This window comes from Paroedura picta, chromosome 13 (assembly GCF_049243985.1).
Source record: "Paroedura picta isolate Pp20150507F chromosome 13, Ppicta_v3.0, whole genome shotgun sequence".
Lineage (NCBI taxonomy): Eukaryota > Metazoa > Chordata > Lepidosauria > Squamata > Gekkonidae > Paroedura > Paroedura picta.
In genome coordinates, this window is record NC_135381.1 from 42,455,716 (window position 1) to 42,474,558 (window position 18,843).

Below are 18,843 nucleotides of genomic sequence, written 5' to 3' on the forward strand. Positions count from 1 at the left end.
AGGTGAGGCCGAGAGAGCTCTGACAGAACTGCTCTGTGAAAACAGCTCTGTCAGTGCTGTGATGAGCCCAAGGTCACCCACCTGGCTGCATGTGGAGGAGGAGTGGGGAATCAAACCTGGCTCACCAGATTATCCTTAACTGCTACACCATGCCACCATGAACCAAGGTCAGGTGGGATATAAATATTCTTTCTAATAAATAATAAGAACAAACATGTACAGGGCCAAAATACCAGATCAGGTACAGATGACTGGATCATAAATGGGTTTGTACCTTCTTCAGGGCATCCTTCCTTACAAGGTGCTCCCAAATAAACTACACACTGCCCTGTGCCAATCAATGACATGCTGTTAGCAGATAAACCCCAATGCTGAGGGCAAGCCAAGGATGCACCAGGCTCTCTTACCTGGACTACAATGGGGTTTTTAATATTTCTTCGATAGAAAATAGCTTGAGTGTTGAAAACAGCATTGATGATTCCCTGCTGCACGGGGGAGCGGACCTTTGCATTCTCACAGCTGATGATCAGGTAAGGGTTTGCTCCTGAAAGAATTAAAAAATATATGGGCATATACTCCTTGCCCTGTGAGTCTTTCTGTTTAGCAGCGCAAGTCTTTGCAATGTAAGTTGTGATGGACATGAAGTGTGGGGCAGTGGCTAGAGCCATGTTTTTCAACTTTTTGACCCTGGAGGACTCCCTGAAGTATTCTGCAGGCTTTGAGGACCCCAGAAGTGATGTTAACTGGACATACCCCTGGAAGTCATGTGCCACTGGAAATGACATCACCCAGACACTCCCACTGGACGTGACATCAAGAAACCACTCCCACATCGCAGGAAGTGGTGTCAGCAGGCCTTTTCCCATGTTACCAGAACTGACATATCTGTGAGATCCACCCCACCCCTGCCTACATTTGACTTTTACACATGAGGATTACTTTATATTAAATCCATCTATTACTGGAACTTGCTCCTTTGCTCCTGTAGACTGGCCAGCGGTTTGGCCTGAAGTGGACTCTTCTATGAGCAAACTCTGAATGCAGTCATGGCTGCCTGTAGTTCAAATGTAATGAGGCTCCCAGTTCACCCCTCCTGGAGTATGCCTGATTCAGAAAAGAGCTACCTTGTCCTGGGGGTTAGATCAGGGATTCCCAGCCAGAGGTACACGAACCCCTGGGGGCTGCAGAAGCTCTGGAGGGGGGTCCATTAAGGCCTCCTGCCTTAATGGACTGAGTCACCAGCTAGGGGGCCAACCATTTCCATTGCTCCCCCACCCAACCATGAGTGAATTTTCTTGTGGTTTATGGGAATGCATGTCTACTCCGCCTTAAACTACCTCCTATCTCTCCCCCGCTCAGTCTTCTTCGAGGCTGCCTGTTAACGCAGGTGGTGATGTCACTTCTGAGGGCGTGGCATGGCCATATGACATCACTTCCTGGGCTCCCTGAAGCCCGTCAAATTATTTCAGGGGCTTCTCCATTGTCAAAGGTTGGAAAAGGCTGCCTTACAGACCTGGGCAGAGTCTGCACTTACTTTCTTTATTCCATTGTCAATCCTGTTGAATTCAGATCGCTTTGAACTCGGGTCTTCCTCTCCACCCTCCTCCCCATTGAAACAGGAAAGTCTTCTGCACGTGGTTAGGGAGGCTCAGAAGGTGGGGGGGAGCCAAGCCTCTTTCTTTCTTTTCTTGAAGGGGGGGGGAGAGGAGCCAGGCAGGGAGCTTCTTTCTTTTCTTGGAGGGGAGGGGGAGAGGATCGAAAAAGGCAGAGGAGGGAAGAAAAATCCAGGACCGACAGAAGTTGAGAGAAATTAGGAGCTTCTCCTTTAAGGCAAGCGTGTCACATGACCAGGTGTACCCTATCAGAGGTTCTCTACCATGGAGCTTTCTTTCCCAAGTTGGACATTCAGGATTAAAAGCACTGAGATATCGCACAATAAAGGTAGGGTCACTCCGGATCAATCCTTCTTGCTGCAGAAGGAAAATTTAAATCGCCCCAAATCCAAACAGAAATCGCATTCTGTGTAGAGGGCAGGGACTTAATCGATCTGGGGTTGGAATAAAAGCTCCGTGCAGTTTACACCCTGGAGTCATCACTGGAGCAGCCCATACATGGCTGTTATCATGGACAGCAAAAGGAATTGTTTGGGTCCAAGTCAGTGTCTTGTATTCTTCTGCTCTGCTGAGCCATGTTTGGAGTCTGGCTCCCACTGCAGTGGCTCTTCTGCCACAGGAAGAGCCACTTCCATTCTGTGCTGAGCAGCCCGGGAAATACGGGTCAGGATATCAGGTAGGACTGCCAGCCTCCAGGTGGTGGCTCAAAATCTCCTGGGATTACAACTGGTCTCTTGGAGACAGAGGTTAGTTCACTTGGAAAAACGGCCCCCTTGGAAGTGGATTCTATGCCATCACAGCTCTCCAAGCCCTGCCCTCTTCAAGGTCCATCCCCCAAATCTCCAGGTATTTCCCAATCCCGAATTTGCAGCCCCCTTGTTAGAAGGGAATGGCAGGAGAGGCATTCCGCCTCCATCCCTTGCTAGTGGGCCTCCTGGAAGCATCTGCCACTTGCCACTTTGGGGAACCACATGCTGGAGCAGATGGCTTGTCCGTTCTTATCCAGCTGGTCTCTTCTCATCTTCCTCTGCATGCAGACTCGTTTAATGGCTCATTAACCAACAGGCAAACTTTATGACTAGACCTGTTCCACTGACGGTGTTAAAGGCACGTGCGGCAATAATTAGCATATAACAATGTTTAATTAGATTGTTAAGTGATGCCCTGTCTTCCTTCCTTCCATTCGCACTGCAGCAGTTCCTCTAAGACCAACTGGCGATTGATACGAGGGGAATGCTGCCGTGATAGCACAGAATACTTAGGATCAGTCCCACCAGGAAGCGATTCATGAAGGAATGTTTGGAGCAGCAGAAGAACATTATCCCTGTGTTCCTGCAAGGGTTGACTTCACCCACACAAGCCAGGAGATGCCGATGTTTATCTCCTTCCTGACAGGACTTTCTGGTGGGCGCATATGTGATTCTTCCTTCCTTCACTACACTTCACAACGGCCCTCTCAGGTAGGCTATACTGAGAGAAAGAGAGAGATTCCAAGGGTTCTTTATGGCAGAGAAGGGATTTGAGCCTGGATCTCCCTGGTCTTGTCCTTTGCTCGGTTCCCTGTACTGCAGTAGCTCTCTCAGTCACACCCCGTCCTAGCTAGGAATCTATGTGATGTGCCAAGTCTCTTTTGCAGATGCAACTCCCAAGCCCAGATTTGGGCAGCTGTGAGCCGATGTTCTAATGGTCTGTCAGCCCTGCAGGAAGGGCCATGAAATAAGCAGTCATCTCCTCCAAACTTCTTCAGGGAATGTCCAAAGAAAAACATTCCAAGTGTTTGAAAGAGACAAGGGAAGGAGCCTGTAAAAACAAATATTTGGGAGTTGAGCTGAGAAAAGCCGAGCCTGAAATTCTTGTTCTGTTTCCCTTCCTATTTATCTGTCTCTTCAGGTCCCTGTAATTTTTGTACTTGGGAAGTAGGAATGGCATAGTAGTCGAATGCCTCATACAGTTCCCAAGAGGAGGCAAGAGGAATGTCCTGAAACAAGAAGTCTGGAAACCTAGTCCGTTGTCCCATTATCCCCTCCTTGTGAAGGGCCACCAGAGTTGACAAACTCTGGAATCAGCACTGTTTGTTTGGCAAAACACAGCAAGTGCAATGAGGAAAGGAGGCTCATAATCCATTCGCTATCACAAACTTTTAATATGCATTCCAGTTGAGGTTCCTTCCTTTGGCTACATTGCCCTGGCCTGGCCTGGTTAGCCCAATCTCAAAAACGAAGCAGGGTGAGCCCTTGTTAGCACTCAGATGAGAGACCTCCAAGGAAGTCCAGGGTTGTTTTACAGAGGCAAACAATGGCCAATCACCTCTGTTCATCTCTTGCCTTGGAAACCTGACTGGGTCACCGTTGACCAGCTGCAAAAGAGACATTGACTGTGGCTAGCCAATCAAGCCAACAGACTGGAAGATGAGCAAAGATCAGATTCAGGAGACTTCAGGAGAGCACTGAGTAAAGGAAGGTGGGGGCTAGATGATGAGGCTAGGCCTGTCCCATACGTAGAAGAAACTCTTCATTGAAAGAGCGTAATTTAGAATCATAGAATCATAGAGTTGGAAGGGCCATCTAGTCCAACCCCCTGCTCAATGCAGGATCAGCCCAAAGCATCCTAAAGCATCCAAGAAAAGTGTGTATCCAACCTTTGCTTGAAGACTGCCAGTGAGGGGGAGCTCACCACCTCCTTAGGCAGCCTATTCCACTGCTGAACTGTTCTGACTGTGAAATTTTTTTTCCTGATATCTAGCCTATATCGTTGTAGTTTAAACCCATTACTTATCTGTCAGGAAATTCTAGTGAAGGAGAGTATATCTCCAGTGGATAGCATCTGGGTGAAAATAAGCGAGGGGAAAACAAACAGTGTGGTGGTTGGTGTCTGCTACTGACTGCCTGACCAATGTGAGGATGTGGATGCTGCACTTTGTGAGCAGCTTGGGAAAATATCCAAGCGGCAGGACCTTGTCATCATGGGTGACTTCAATTTCCCAGATGTGTGCTGGGAAACAAACTCTGCGAAGCGTCCTCAGTCATGCAACTTTCTGATCTGCCTGGCTGACAATTTCATTTATCAAATGCTGGATGAACCAACAAGATGTTCAGCCATACTGGACTTAATACTGACCAATAGGCAAGAGTTGGTGGATGAGGTGGGGAACCTAGGGGGAAGTGACCATGTCCTCATAGAATTCCTTTTGAGATGGGGAGCCAAGGAAGCTTGTAGCCAGACGCGGATGTTGTATTTTCATAGGGCAAACTTTAATAAACTCAGAGACATGATGAGTGTCATACCATGGACGAGAATGCTGGAAGGGAAGGGAGCATGTGAAGGGTGGGCGCTACTCAAACAAGAGCTATTGCATGCTCAATCAATGACTATCCCAGAAAGACGAAAACACTGCATGAGCTCTAAGAAGCCTATTTGGATGAACAGAGAACTTCAAGAGGAACTAAGAAAGAAAAGGAAAATGTTCAGGAAATGGAGGGAAGGACAGAGCTCTAAAGAAGAGTACGTACAGGTTACTAGGCACAGTAGATCAATCATCAGAAAGGCCAAAGCTGAGAGTGAGCTAAGATTGGCCAGGGAAGCCCATTGTAACAAGAAAAGATTTTTCAGTTATGTGAGGAGCAAATGTAAAGTAAAGGAGGCAATAGGCCCACTGTTGGGTGCAGATGGACAAACTCTAACGGAGGATGCAGAGAAAGCAGAAAGGCTCAGCGCCTATTTTACATCTGTTTTTTCTCACAGGTCAAAGGGTTTAGGCGCATCTAGAGATGGCAGTAGCCAAGGGATAGTGTCTGGGTGGCAGGTTGACATGGACAGAGAGGTTGTCAAGAGGCATTTAGCTGCACTGGATGAGTTCAAATCCCCTGGGCCAGATGAAACGCACCCGAGAGTGATCAAAGAACTTTCCGGAGAACTTGCACAACCCTTGTCCATCAGACCAACCTGGTTTCCTTTTTTGACCAAGTGACAGGTTTGCTGGATCGGGGAAATTTGGTTGATGTTGATTACTTGGATTTTAGTAAAGCTTTTGACAAGGTTCCCCGTGATGTTCTGATGGATAAGTTGAAGGAGTGCAATCTGGATTTTCAGATAGTTAAGTGGATAGGGAATTGGTTAGAGAAACACACTCAAAGAGTTGTTGTCAATGGTGTTTCATCAGACTGGAGGGAGGTGAGTAGGGGGGTACCTCAGGGCTGGGTGCTCGGCCCGGTACTTTTTAACATATTTATTAATAATCTAGATGAGGGGGTGGAGGGACTACTCATCAAGTTTGCAGATGACACCAAATTGGGAGGACTGGCAAATACTCCAGAAGATAGAGACGGAGTTCAACGAGATGTGAACACAATGGAAAAATGGGCAAATGAGAACAAGATGCAATTTAATAAAGATAAGTGTAAAGTTCTGCATCTGGGTCAGAAAAATGAAAAGCATGCCTACTGGATGGGGGATATGCTTCTAGGTAACACTGTGTGTGAACGAGACCTTGGGGTACTTGTGGATTGTAAACTAAACATGAGCAGGCAGTGTGATGCAGCAGTAAAAAAGGCGAATGCCATTTTGGGATGTATCAACAGGGGCATCACATCAAAATCACAAGATGTCATAGTCCCATTGTATACGGCACTGGTCAGACCACAGCTAGAGTACTGTGTGCAGTTCTGGAGGCCTCACTTCAAGAAGGACGTAGATAAAATTGAAAGGTTACAGAGGAGAGCGACGAAGATGATCTGGGGCCAAGGGACCAAGCCCTATGAAGATAGGTTGAGGGACTTGGGAATGTTCAGCCTGGAGAAAAGGAGGTTGAGAGGGGACATGATAGCCCTCTTTAAGTATTTGAAAGGTTGTCATTTGGAGGAAGGCAGGATGCTGTTCATTTTGGCTGCAGAGGAAAGGACACACAGTAATGGGTTTAAACTACATGTACAACGATATAGGCTAGATATTAGGGAAAAAAATTCACAGTCAGAGTAGTTCAGCAGTGGAATAGGCTGCCTAAGGAGGTGGTGAGCTCCCCCTCACTGGCGGACTTCAAGCAAAGGTTGGATACACACTTTTCCTGGATGCATTAGGATGCTTTGGGCTGATTCTGCATTGAGCAGGGGCTTGGACTAGATGGCCTGTATGGCCCCTTCCAACTCTATGATTCTATGATTCTATGATTTTTGGTAGCTCTTTTTTGTCTGCTAATTTGTTGCTGTTCATAGCTCTTACCAACTGCTTTAATTCAATCTTAGCTGCATCTGTCACTCAGTTACTTATGCATTTTGATTCTAATTAGCCCTTCTGTGTAATTAACCCTTTTACACACACCTTTTTTACACATATGTAATGGTTGAGGAACCCTTGTTTTATTGAATCTGAAGAAGTGTGCATGCCCACAAAAGCTTACAATCAGAATTAAACTTTTGGGTCCTAAATGTGTTCCTGGACTCAGACTTCGTTTTAATATTTCAGACCAATATGATTTCTCATGTGAATCTACCTGTGGTTTTACACCAGCCTTTCTCAGCTTTTTCACCATGGAGAACCTCTTGAAACATTCTTCAGGCTTTGAGAAACCCCAGAAGGGGCATGATTGTGCAGAACATGGCTGGAAAGAATAGAGGTGTAGATGCCCCCCCTCCCCTCCCTCCAGGCCTATCGGCCTTAGGGAGGGCAGGTTGACCATATATGGTCACATCACCTGATAAATGTTTAACAAATTGAATATATATTATGCCAGAAGACAGTAAATAGCTAGATTGAAGTCTAGGAGCACTTCAGAGTTGAACAAGATTTTCAAGGTATAAATTTTGAGAGTCAAAGTTCCCTTTGAGGGAAGACAGTAAGTTCATTTGAAATAAAGCTGGGAGGAAACTTTGATTAAACTATTACTGTTAATTGTTGTATTGAGACATGCCTTGTGCTGTCTGGGCATACACAGATGGCTCTTACACATTCTGTTTCCAACCTGAAACTATATAGTCATTGTCTCCTTCTGCACTTGCAGAAGGCAGATGTATAAGGGTTTACACCACAGGCACAAAGCAGTGTCCAGTGCACACAAAAGTTCATACCCCGAATAAAAGTGTTTTGGTCTTAAAGATGCCACTGGACTCTAAATGTGTTCTGCTGCTTCAGACCAACACTTGAATCAGTCAAAATCAGCTTGAGAACCAAAAATGTTGCACACCTGCTAACAAGTAACCAGCAGAGGGCACTGCTTGATTTTTCAACAGAATGTCTTGCTTTACAACGGATCAGAGACCTTGATCAAGAGCAGATTCACAGGGCTTTTCTGCACACCATAAATTTAGCATCATACTTAACCTTGGAAGACGCTATATTCCAGCAGCTCCGCATGATGCCACCAACCTCCCGCGTCCAGCCAGCAAACTGCTCGCTATATCCGCCATTTTGAAGCGTGAGTTGATGAATCCCAAAAAGTGGGTTCACCAACCTAAAAAGCACTATCCCCCAGCGGACAACCAGCAAGCCACCAGCACAAGAAATGTATGGAGAGGAAGAAGCGCTATCCCCGCTTCCAATGCCCCGCCCTCACACCTGCCTCCCTCTCCCTTCTAATGGCCCAGGTAGCCCACCATGATGTTATGCGGTGACCACAGTTCTTTTGGGCCATGGTTTTGCAAAAAATAGACAATCTAAATGAAATTGCAATATTCTCTGTATTTTAAAAACCCTCACCATTTCATTTCAGCTTTTCTGAATTCCATTCAATACCTGGGATTCCTCACATTCCTTTCTTAGCTCCTGAACTTTTTAAAACCTCATGGCATTATAGGGATTTTTCCAAATTCCACCCAAATAGGGGATTCTCCCAGGGCTGATCTGAATTCTATATTTGTTACAGAGCAGAGCTTTATACACATTAATTCTCTTCAACTTCCCCATGGTTTTAAAAAATATTTAGGACTACTCAGTGGGTCTGTATTTTGATGTGCTATTGCTGTGGTAGTAGTGTGGAAGTAGGGACTGCAAAGTGTATCAAATATGCACAAAACAGACACCAGAATGTGCAGCAGATGTACATTCACAGCAGAACACTGTAAAGGAGTGAAATGGAATGATCGCTATAACAAAACTATGAAAGGAGAAGCAAGCAGAAGAACCGATTCCCATCCAACCTTTCATCAGAGCCTTTTCACCGTTTAGGGGTAGTCAAACTGCGGCCCTCCAGATGTCCGTGGACTATAATTCCCAGGAGCCCCTGCCAGCATTCGCTGGCAGGGGGCTCCTGGGAATTGTAGTCCACGGACATCTGGAGGGCCGCAGTTGGACTACCCCCGGTTTAAGGGAATAGAATTTCAATAATCAAGGCATTGGCATAATCGGCGATCTCAGAAGAAAATTACAACAACCTCTGGGACCTGCTCTTTGCACTCACCCCCATGTTGGTCTTGACTCTTGAGATCTTCTGCTGAATGGACTTTTATCTGAGACACCATCTTAGGGAAGCCACGCAGCATATCCAGGCATTCTGGCTTGGGCTTATTCAACTTCAGCTCCCTGAAATGTTGAGAATGAACTCCTCAGATGAGCAAGAAGGATTTAAGAAGAAGAGTCAGTTCTTAGATGCCGCTTTTCTATCCCTGAAGGAATCTCAAAGGGGCTTTATTATTATTATTATTATTATTATTATTATTATTATTATTATTATTATTATTATTATTATTATTATTATTATTATTATTAAATTTATATCCCGCCTCTCCCCAGAGGCTTGAGGCGGGTCACATAAAAACCAATCCCCTAAAACAATAAAAGCACAATAAAACATGATACAATTAATACAAAAGTTAAGACAAGAATGGCAGCAAAACTCAATATAACTAACCCAATTCCGCACCCACTAAGAAGTGAAAGGGAGGGGGCAGATGACAGACGCAACCGTCACATTTGTGAGGGGGGGGGGCTAGATGTTCTTGCTGCTCAAAAGAAAGCCTAGCGGAAGAGCTCCGTCTTGCAGGCCCTGTGGAATGCTGGTAATTCCCGCAGGGCCCTCAGCTCTTCCGGGAGCTCATTCCACCAGGTTGGGGCCAGGACCGAGAAGGCCCTGGCCCTGGTCGAGGCCAGGCAGGCTTCCTTGGGGCCGGGAATGACCAATAGGTTAGCCCCCGCAGAGCGTAAGGCCCTGCGGGGGGTGTAGGGCGATGGGCGGTCCCTCATATACACTGGGCCCAGACCACAGATGGCCTTGAAGGTCAAAACCAAAACTTTGAACCTGATCCGGAAGATAACCGGTAGCCAATGCAGCTGCCTCAGCACTGGCTGGATATGGGTCCTCCAAGGTGTAGCCGTGAGGACCCTAGCAGCCGCATTTTGGACCAGTTGCAGTTTCCAGATCAAGCCCAAAGGCAGGCCAGTGTAGAGCGAGTTACAGAAATCTAATCTGGAGGTGACGGTCGCATGGATCACTGTGGCTAGGTGTTCAGAGGACAGATAGGGCACTAGTAGCCGAGCCTGGTGGAGATGGAAAAATGCCTGGCCAGCTACCTGTTTGACCTGTGCCTCGAGTGTTAGTGAGGCATCCATGGTCACCCCCAGGTTTCTGGCCTGAGACGTGATCTTAACTTCTGTCCTGGCCAGAGAGGCTAAGTACGCTTCCTGGTCTGCTCCCCTACGGCCCTCCGTCTGCTCCCCTAAGGACCTCCGTCTTGGAGGGGTTGAGTTTCAGGTGACTCTGCTCGAGCCATCCAGCCACGGCTTCCAAACATCTGGTGAATGGTTCCAGGGGAGAGTCTGGGCAGCCATCCATGAGGAGAAAGAGCTGGGTGTCATCAGCATACTGATGGCAACCCCGCCCATAACTCCGCACCAGTTGAGCCAGAGGGCGCATCAAGATGTTGAATAATGGGGGAGAAAGCACCGAGCCCTGTGGGACCCCACAAGGGAGCCGGTAAGGGCCCAATAGTTCATCTGCCACTACTACCCTCTGTGTCCGGTTTTGGAGGAAGGAGCGTATCTAGCGCAAGGCTATACCCCTTATCCCCGTGCCGGCGAGACGGCTCGCTAGCAGCTCATGATTGACCATGTCAAACGCGGCTGACAGATCTAAAAGAACTAGCACAGCAGAGCCGCCTCAGTCAAGCTGGCGACGGAGGTCATCCAACAAGGTGACCGACACCGTCTCCACCCCGTGGCCAGGGCAAAAGCCAGACTGGTATGGATCGAGCGCTGAAGTACCTTCCAGGAATGCTAGGAGCTGGTCCGCCGCAGCCCTTTCCACCACCTTTCCCAGGAACGTTAAGTGCGCTACTGGGCGGTAGCTTGTGGGGTCTTGCGAGTCCAGAGATGGTTTCTTGAGGAGAGGGCTTACCATCCTCGGCACCCAACTGATAGAATGAGCTCCCAGAGGAAGTTAGGGCCCTGTCAGAGCTAGCTGCGTTCCACAGGGCCTGCAAGACAGAGTTCTTCCCCCAAGTATTTGGTTGAGTCCAGAGTAGCAGGTAACATCTAACTGGCCCCCCTTTCCCTTCTGTCCCTGTTCTAAACTGTGTATTTATGGAGGGACTCTGAAGTTGATTATATTAGTCGGTGGCTGCTTGAAATTTACAGTCCTCAAACAAGGAATTTGGTTTTTTTACTGTTCTTTTTAATTTATTAATTTTATTGCTCGCTGCCCCAGGATGGCAATCACTGAGAGGGGCAATATAAAATAAATAAGCCCTTGTGACTCTTCTGCAGAAATGCCGTTTGTATCATTGTGTGATGATGCCTAATGTTGGGTGTGATTGAGGGCAAAAGAAGAAGGGGACGACAGAGAATGAGGTGGCTGGATGGAGCCACTGAAGCAGTAGGTGCAAACTTAAATGGACTCCGGGGAATGGTAGAGGACAGGAAGGCCTGGAGGATCATTGTCCATTGTCCATAAGGTCATAAGGGGTCAGACACGACTTTGCAACTAACAACAACAACAACAACAACAACAACAAATCACTGTGTGAATCCTTCATTTGCTTCACATAAGCTACATGTGCCTGTTCCATCAAACATCTGGATTGTTCACACTTGAGGACTGTAAGAGGAGCAGGAGAGGGCACCACACCACCTGGATGAAGCGGTACCTGAGTTTTGACGGCACATCTGTGAACATCCTCAGCATGAATTCTGTTTCCACGCAGGGGTTGAATGTGGTTGGGATCAGGACGTAGCGGCCTCGCTTGAGAAGCACCTTCAGAAACACTGTGCGCATGTCAATGTACGTGGAGGTGGCTACCTTCTCCTGTATGTGCATAGAATGCATTCGGCATTCTCTGTTGTCCTCCACCTAGGAAGGGGAACCAGAGGGTGAGTTTTCTTCACACAGATTGTACTTTGGCCAGCTTATTAACATTTGGGTCAGGTGGCTTCCTGGATCTGCTATGTGCCACAGATGCAAAAGCACCATAGCAATGAGGGAAGACACATGGCACATATGAGAGATAAACATTGTTACATGTATCGGAGTTAGGCGGCCTTCAGTTAGCTCAGCAAGCCATGTGAATACCCACCTTGAAGATTTCAAAGCCAATTACGAAGTTTTCCCCTTTCCCTTCTTTCTTGTGTATGCGCTGGTCCTTCTGTTGCAGGGAGATCAGAACTTTGTCCTCTGCCTTTTTAACATCAAAGATGTACTAAAAGGAAGGGAAGGAGGAGGAAAGAGATTGAGCTAGCATCATGGACCACGGGCATCATGGCAGTGTTCTTTATTTCAGGTGTCTGCCAATTGTTTTTAGAAAATGGGCATGTTCAGGGCAAGCTTTTGCCCAACAAAGATACTGGTTGGCCACTGAAGTCCTGACTGGACATGCAGATATTTCAATCTGTGGCTTTTGCAGCAGCTGTCGCCATTGTACAAGGATCTTCAAGGTGTGACTGAAGGTAGCAGCCATTTTGTGTCTGTTTCTGTCTCTTGTAGTGGCCATTTTGTATTGGCTTGCCCGAAATCTCCTGTCACCAGGCCCCACCCCCCATCACTGATCAGCTGGCAGTTGGGAGAACTGACCAGAAGCAGGAGGAAGGCCCATTCGATGTTGCTGGCAATGTGGTGATGTCAGTGCTGGCATGTATGGGAAATGGCATCATCATGTCAGCAATGTCTCAGTGCCGCACCAGTATCCAGGCAAAAACTCTATCGTAGAAGCCAGTTTTACCACAGAGTTTTTGCCCCAATACCAGAGTGGTGCAGCGACATTACGATATGATGACCCCACTTTTGGTACATGTTGAATGTCTAGTCACCACATCACTGATAACATAGCCTGGGCCTTCCTCCCATTCCAAAGTTGCCCCCATCCCCCTGCAGTTGCCAGGAGGAACCTGTCAACCCGAATTCTATGCCCACCATGCTCTGTCAGAATTTCAACGGTGCCCAAAGACTCAAAAACCTGGGGAACCCTGGTCTACATCAGTGGTTCTCAACCTTCCTAATGCCACGACCCTTTAATACATTCCTCATGTTGTGGTGACCCCAACCATAAAATTATGCAAGTGGAACTCCCCAGGTTCTGACCCCTAATCTCCAGAGATTTTCAACCTGGAATTGTGAACCCTGTTCAGGAGTCATTCACGGCACATACATATTATTTTCCATTAATGTGGGAAACACAAGGATAAACATTCCCCCACCTGTGGGTTTTGCAGGAAAGTGGCTCTGTTATTTAAACATCCTCCAGAGCGGTTCAGAAGGGGGTCTAGGTTCTTCTTCCAGGCACCACACATAATCCTCTTCTCCCAGGTTTTGTGGATGCTAAAGAAGGATGTGTTCAAAAGCCGACAGATGTCAACGTCAGTGAAATTTTTGCACCAGTCTTCAAACGTCATCCTGGCCAACAGAGCCAAAGAAAGAAGATCATCGCTCGCTTTTGAAGTCAGAAATGTGGAGGGCCCAAATTACAAAGAAATCCTTAGTAACATATCATTCTTCTGGAAAAACTGGAAGCCCTGGGCCAGCCTTCAGTTAATGCAAAGTCAAAAAAAACAATAACTTAAAACTTTAAATGCATCACATCTTTGCCCATGAAGGAACTGCAGGAATGCACTTCAAACATTTAAGGAGTTCCACAAGCTTTGGTACAGCCACAGAAAATACTGCATGGGCAAACACAACATAAGGAAATGTTTTGTGTCTCTCATGGCTACCCCCCCCCCTCCGCTCACTGAGAATCTCACAGTGGGTTCACCATAAATCAGGGCTCCCTATCCTTTTAGAGCCTGCAGGCACCTTTGCCATTCTGAAGCAGTGTGGTGGATCCAGCCACTATCACAAAATGGCTGCCGCAGCCACTATCACAAAATGGCTGCCACAGCTATCCTGCAGTCACATAGGAAAGATTCTTCTGCTGTTAGAGCAGAGTAAATTTTTTAAAAATCTGCACAGCCAATCAAATTGCCAATGGCCAGTCAGACCTACCCGGCCCTGCCCCCTTCCAAAAACTACTTGGTGGGCACCAGAAAAGGAGTGGGTGGATTCCACGGAGCCCGTAGCCAGTACACAGGGGATCCCAGTGTAGGAGTGATTAGTTTTGGCCCTGGTGTTACAGAACTAACTGCATCCTGTGGTCCATCAGATCCAGAAGGGCAAAGGGCCTGTAGATGAGCTTCTAGAACAGGGGAAGGAAAGTTACTCTTTCTTGCCCCTTTAAGCCTCACCAGGAAGTTTCAAAGGAGTGAAGTCAGGGCCGTTTTATCCACATAGCACATGCACCATGCGTTATGGGCCCCATGCTTCCTTTTCCCTCTCTATGGACACTCAGAGTGATATCCCTTTTCACTGTGGGGGACCCTCTGCCCCAGTCTGTCTGCTCCCACTGAATTTGTAGGGCCCTGCAAATCCTTACATTGGCCTTGGCGCTACAGGCCCCATAAATCCTTAAGCCACCCTTGCTCCTGGTACCCCTCTCAGCACAAAATGGGGGGCTGCCCTCATGACCGCAGTGACATCGCAATGCTTCTGCGGCAATCTCCTCTTCTTGGTATGAGTAGATGGGACCAGCATTGCTAGACAGTCACCTGACCACAGTCTGGTCACAGGCCTCAGTAGATGCCCACCGTGGGCTGTGGTTCACCCATGACATCCATTGGGCTACTCACCAGAACTCTCCATCATTGTCCATCGTGAGTCCGATCTTCCTTCTTTCTTTATCGCTGACGTTCATCCACTCCTCTGACCTGGCAACCAAGTGTTTTGTCACATTAAATATCCCTTTGGTTCAGAGGAAGCTGTAACTTACTGAGTGAGACCCATTCTTTTTACTTCATTTATAACCCTCCTTTTGCCATTAAGCAATTGGCACCAGTCTCCTGACCTCTATTACATCCTCACATAAAGCCTGTGAGATAGCATAGGCCAGGGGTAGTCAAACTGCGGCCCTCCAGATGTCCATGGACTACAATTCCCAGGAGCCCCTGCCAGCATTCGCTGGCAGGGGCTCCTGGGAATTGTAGTCCATGGACATCTGGAGGGCCGCAGTTTGACTACCCCTGGCATAGGCTAAGACGGTGTGGTTGGACCCACAGTCACAGAGCAAGCTCGCATGGTTAGAGTTGCCAGCTCCAGGGTGAGAAATCTCTGAAGATTTTGCAGTTGGAGCCTGAGAAAAGCAGGGTTTGGGGAGGGATTTCAATGGCATATAATGCCACAGTCCATCTTCCCAAGCCACTATTTTCTCCAAGTGAACCAAACTGGAGATCAATTGTCTTCCCAGGAGATGATGAAGATGATGAAGAAGAGCTGGTTCTGATTTGCCACTTTTCTCTACCCGAAGGAGTCTCAAAGCAGCTTACATTCGCCTTCCCTTTCCACTCCCCACAACAGACACCCTGTGAGGGAGGCAAGGCTGGGAGAGCCCTGATATTACTGGAGAAGAAGCTGGTTCTTATATGCCGTTTTTTTTAACCCGAAGGAGTCTCCAAGTGGCTTACGGCTGCCTTCCCTTTCCTCTCCCCACAACAGACACCCTGTGAGGTGGGTGAGGCTGACGCACGGGGATCTTTGTTGAAAATTGTTTGCGGAATGAAAAATCGCCATTTAAAATAGTGGAATTCGTCGTTATGCATACCTGCCTTTGTAGTGGAATCAGTTGCGTTTTTTAGCGTTTCCCACAGGCTTCCGGTCTCGGCAGAAATCGCTAGAAAGGAAGCGCTATTGCCAAGCTCGTCCCGCCCCTGGCCGTCAAGCAGCCAATGGGCAGCCGTTAGCATGCTCCCAAACAGCCCCTTTCCCTTTAAGAAAGGTTTTTTTAAAAAAAAAAACAGACCCATAGCAACGAATCTAGGTAGATTCGTTGCAACGGAGAGACCCATCCAGCTGCCTAATGTGAGCTGTCGTTTGATCGTATGATCGTTGCCACGCTGCCTCGAGTGATAAAAAAAAAATCCCCCCCCCTCTCACGGGCCCGATTTTCGGCTGAATTAATGTGTAAAAAATAAAGGGACTTTATTTCAGCAAACGGGCTTTTATGTGGTTTGTGCTTAGTGACTAAAGGTAAAGGACTGAAGCCAGGGAAGCCTCTAAACAGAAAGAGGCTCGCTGGTGCGTTTATCCCCGCTCGCTTGGAGAAAAAAAAATGGCGATCGCTTCGCCGGAAGTTTGGAGGACAGGCTCAGGAGGAGGGACTTTGAAGAAACCGCAACAATGGTAACGCACAGGTCTTTATCGCTAGTGTTACAGATTGTTTGCAAGAGTGTAGCGCTTTCCGGAGGGTGAATCCACTTTTTGGGATTCCCCTGAAAGCGCTACAACGAAGCGCTTTTTGCTGATCGGTTTCAGGAGTGTTGCAGATTGTCTACGACGTCGTGCGTTAAGGCAAATCAATAGCGTTTCCAATTAGCAACCATTGTGCGATTTTGAAGCCGTGCAAAAAGCCCCTGAGAGAGCCCTGATATTACTGCTCAGTCAGAACAGCTCTATCAGGGAAAGAAAAATTTCAGCTAAAGAAAGTCTAACATTATATGGTAGGTTAAGTAGGTGGAATATTCCCTGCACTGAAAAGTTTCCTTAAATAGAAACCAAGAATATTTGCTCAGTTTTTGCCACACAAAACATGAATCTGACCTGTGGTCTGCACAGGTCTGCATTAAAAGAGGCAGTCCCATCTATCAGCTTATTGTCTTAGATCAACATTTCTGACTCTTTTTAACATTGAGAAACCCCAGAAACAGCACGAAGGTGCAGAATATGGTTGGGATGAATAGCTGAGGACACACCCACCTAGGGCCCCTCCCCTTCCCATTCCCTCCAGGCCCACCATTGGCCATTTGGTCAGGGGGTCACATCATCTGATGTTTAATAAATTAAAAAATATATACATATAAATTAACTGGCTCCCACCAATTCGGGAAACCCTTCCAGGGCCATCAAGAAAGCTTGTCTTAGATTCGGGTGGGTGGCCATGTTGGTCTGAAGCAGCAGAAGAAAGTCTGAATCCAGAGTCCTTAAGATCAACAAAATTCCATACAGCCTATAAGCTTTTGTGGACGTGCACACTTTCCCCCAGAATTCAACTATCTTGGACGCCATCGGACTCAGACTTTGTTGTGCCTCATTCTCTTGAATGGGCCTCTCTCTTCATCCTCAGAGTGCTTCCATACTCGGTAGCCACGTTTCGGGGCGCCAAAGGAGACATTGCTTACTCGTCGCTCCATGCTCCATTCCACTCCTTCTTCCCCCATGGATTCCTCAGCCGGATCATGAAGAGTTTCTCCGACTTGGAGCAGGACAGCAGGTTCTCTCCGAGGTTCACCTTCTGGATGGCTGTGACTGAGTAAGCATGGCCTTGGATCAAACCCATGGCAGTTTCAGACTCAAAATCACGGGCAGTTAATGGCTGCAGCAAGAGAAAGAAATTCAAGTGAATATGAGCTTTCAAAATAGATAATTGAGATCCCAACCTAAAACTGGGAACCCAACCTAGAACTCAGAATGGGTGTGGGGGACCAGACCTGATTTATTACTATTACTAGAAGTTAAGCCCGCTGAAAGACCAATACAGCGGGCGCTAGCAGGCAGTGGGTGGGTGCGGCCCCCGCCTTGGAGGCAGGGAGGGAAGGAAGGAGGGAAGGTAGGCAGGCAGGCGTAGAGAAAGGGAGAGAGAGAGATTTGGGCTTCCCAAATCGATTTGGCTCCATTATATCTAATGAAGCTATTAAAGTCAATGGGAAAGTTACCCTAAGTCTGTTCAGTGCTCTGGTGTTCGCAGGTGTTGAGACAGAGGAGTTAAATTTGCAGCGTAGCAGCTGGAGCCTGTTCCCAACTGAAACCCAAGTTTCAAAAAGATTGGACAGAAATCCAATTTTATGGTTGCCCAAAGAAGGTTTCCTATGGAGGGGAAATAGCAAGGCAATACAAGTTCAGCAGAACGCCCAAGAGAATTCCTGCAGTGCAAGTGAAGCGGAGTGGCAGGGCCAGCCCTGCATCAAGACTAGGCAATAAAGCCCAGCAGAACCAATGCCACTGTGGCAATAAAGCCCAGCAGAACCAATGCCACTGTGGCAGTGACAACCCAACAGGACCAAGTGCACATCAGAAAATCTCTGGAGGAGAAATTGTGTGGGAGGGGCATTTCTGCCGGGGCAGCAGAACCACTGGGTTTCAGCTCTGTTGAGCTGGCATGTACCACAGTGGGGCATTGGGTTCTGTTGCTGGGCACGAGTACATTATTTACAGCGGTTCTGCTTTTATTTGCATTCTAGGTGTGCTGTTTTTAATCTTAAGCATTGGTGCGCTATGCACTGTGCTGATTGACCTTTCACGTTGCTGACTGTTAAGCCGAGTGTTATGCATAGCCTCGTAGAACGTTAATCAATGATATAATGCTCTTCTCCATTACCATAGAGTTGACGCCTGTCAAGGACAACAGGCAAGGCTGCCGATTCCGCATCCTTCAGCAGTATCAAATCGTTTACATATATTTTCCTACACCACTAGCGCAGATGCTTGTAAAAGGGGATTAGACAGATTAATGGAGGAGTACTCCATCAGTGGCGACAAGCCATGCTCAGCAAAGGAAATTGCTAGATGCAGAGGCAGTAAACATCTGAGCACCAATGCAAGGAGACCACATCGGGGGGAAGACATGGCCGCTGGTGCTGTGTTTGTGGGCTCCCCAGGGCTACTGGTTGCCCCCTGCAAGAAACACAATGCTGGATTAGATAGATCCACCAGTCTGATCCAGTCAGCTCTTGCACGGGGGGCTTTGCTGACTACAGAGCTTTTCATTCACCCGCCACAGAAGCAGGAGCGTGTTTC

The 18,843-nt window shown here is 47.5% G+C and overlaps 1 protein-coding gene across 1 annotated transcript in view; it reads right to left on the bottom strand.

Annotated features, from left to right (window-relative positions):
* The window catches only part of CAPN6 (calpain 6), a 61,043-nt gene that overhangs the window by 1,309 nt on the left and 40,891 nt on the right, over positions 1-18,843 (bottom strand). The window contains exons 7-13 of the mRNA XM_077308126.1: positions 17,229-17,422; positions 14,688-14,765; positions 13,224-13,419; positions 12,107-12,229; positions 11,681-11,883; positions 9,001-9,122; positions 408-544 (exon numbers count right to left, since the gene is read on the bottom strand). Of these exons, the coding sequence (XP_077164241.1) occupies positions 408-544; positions 9,001-9,122; positions 11,681-11,883; positions 12,107-12,229; positions 13,224-13,419; positions 14,688-14,765; positions 17,229-17,422 (1,053 nt within the window). The remainder of the gene's footprint in view (positions 1-407; positions 545-9,000; positions 9,123-11,680; positions 11,884-12,106; positions 12,230-13,223; positions 13,420-14,687; positions 14,766-17,228; positions 17,423-18,843) is intronic.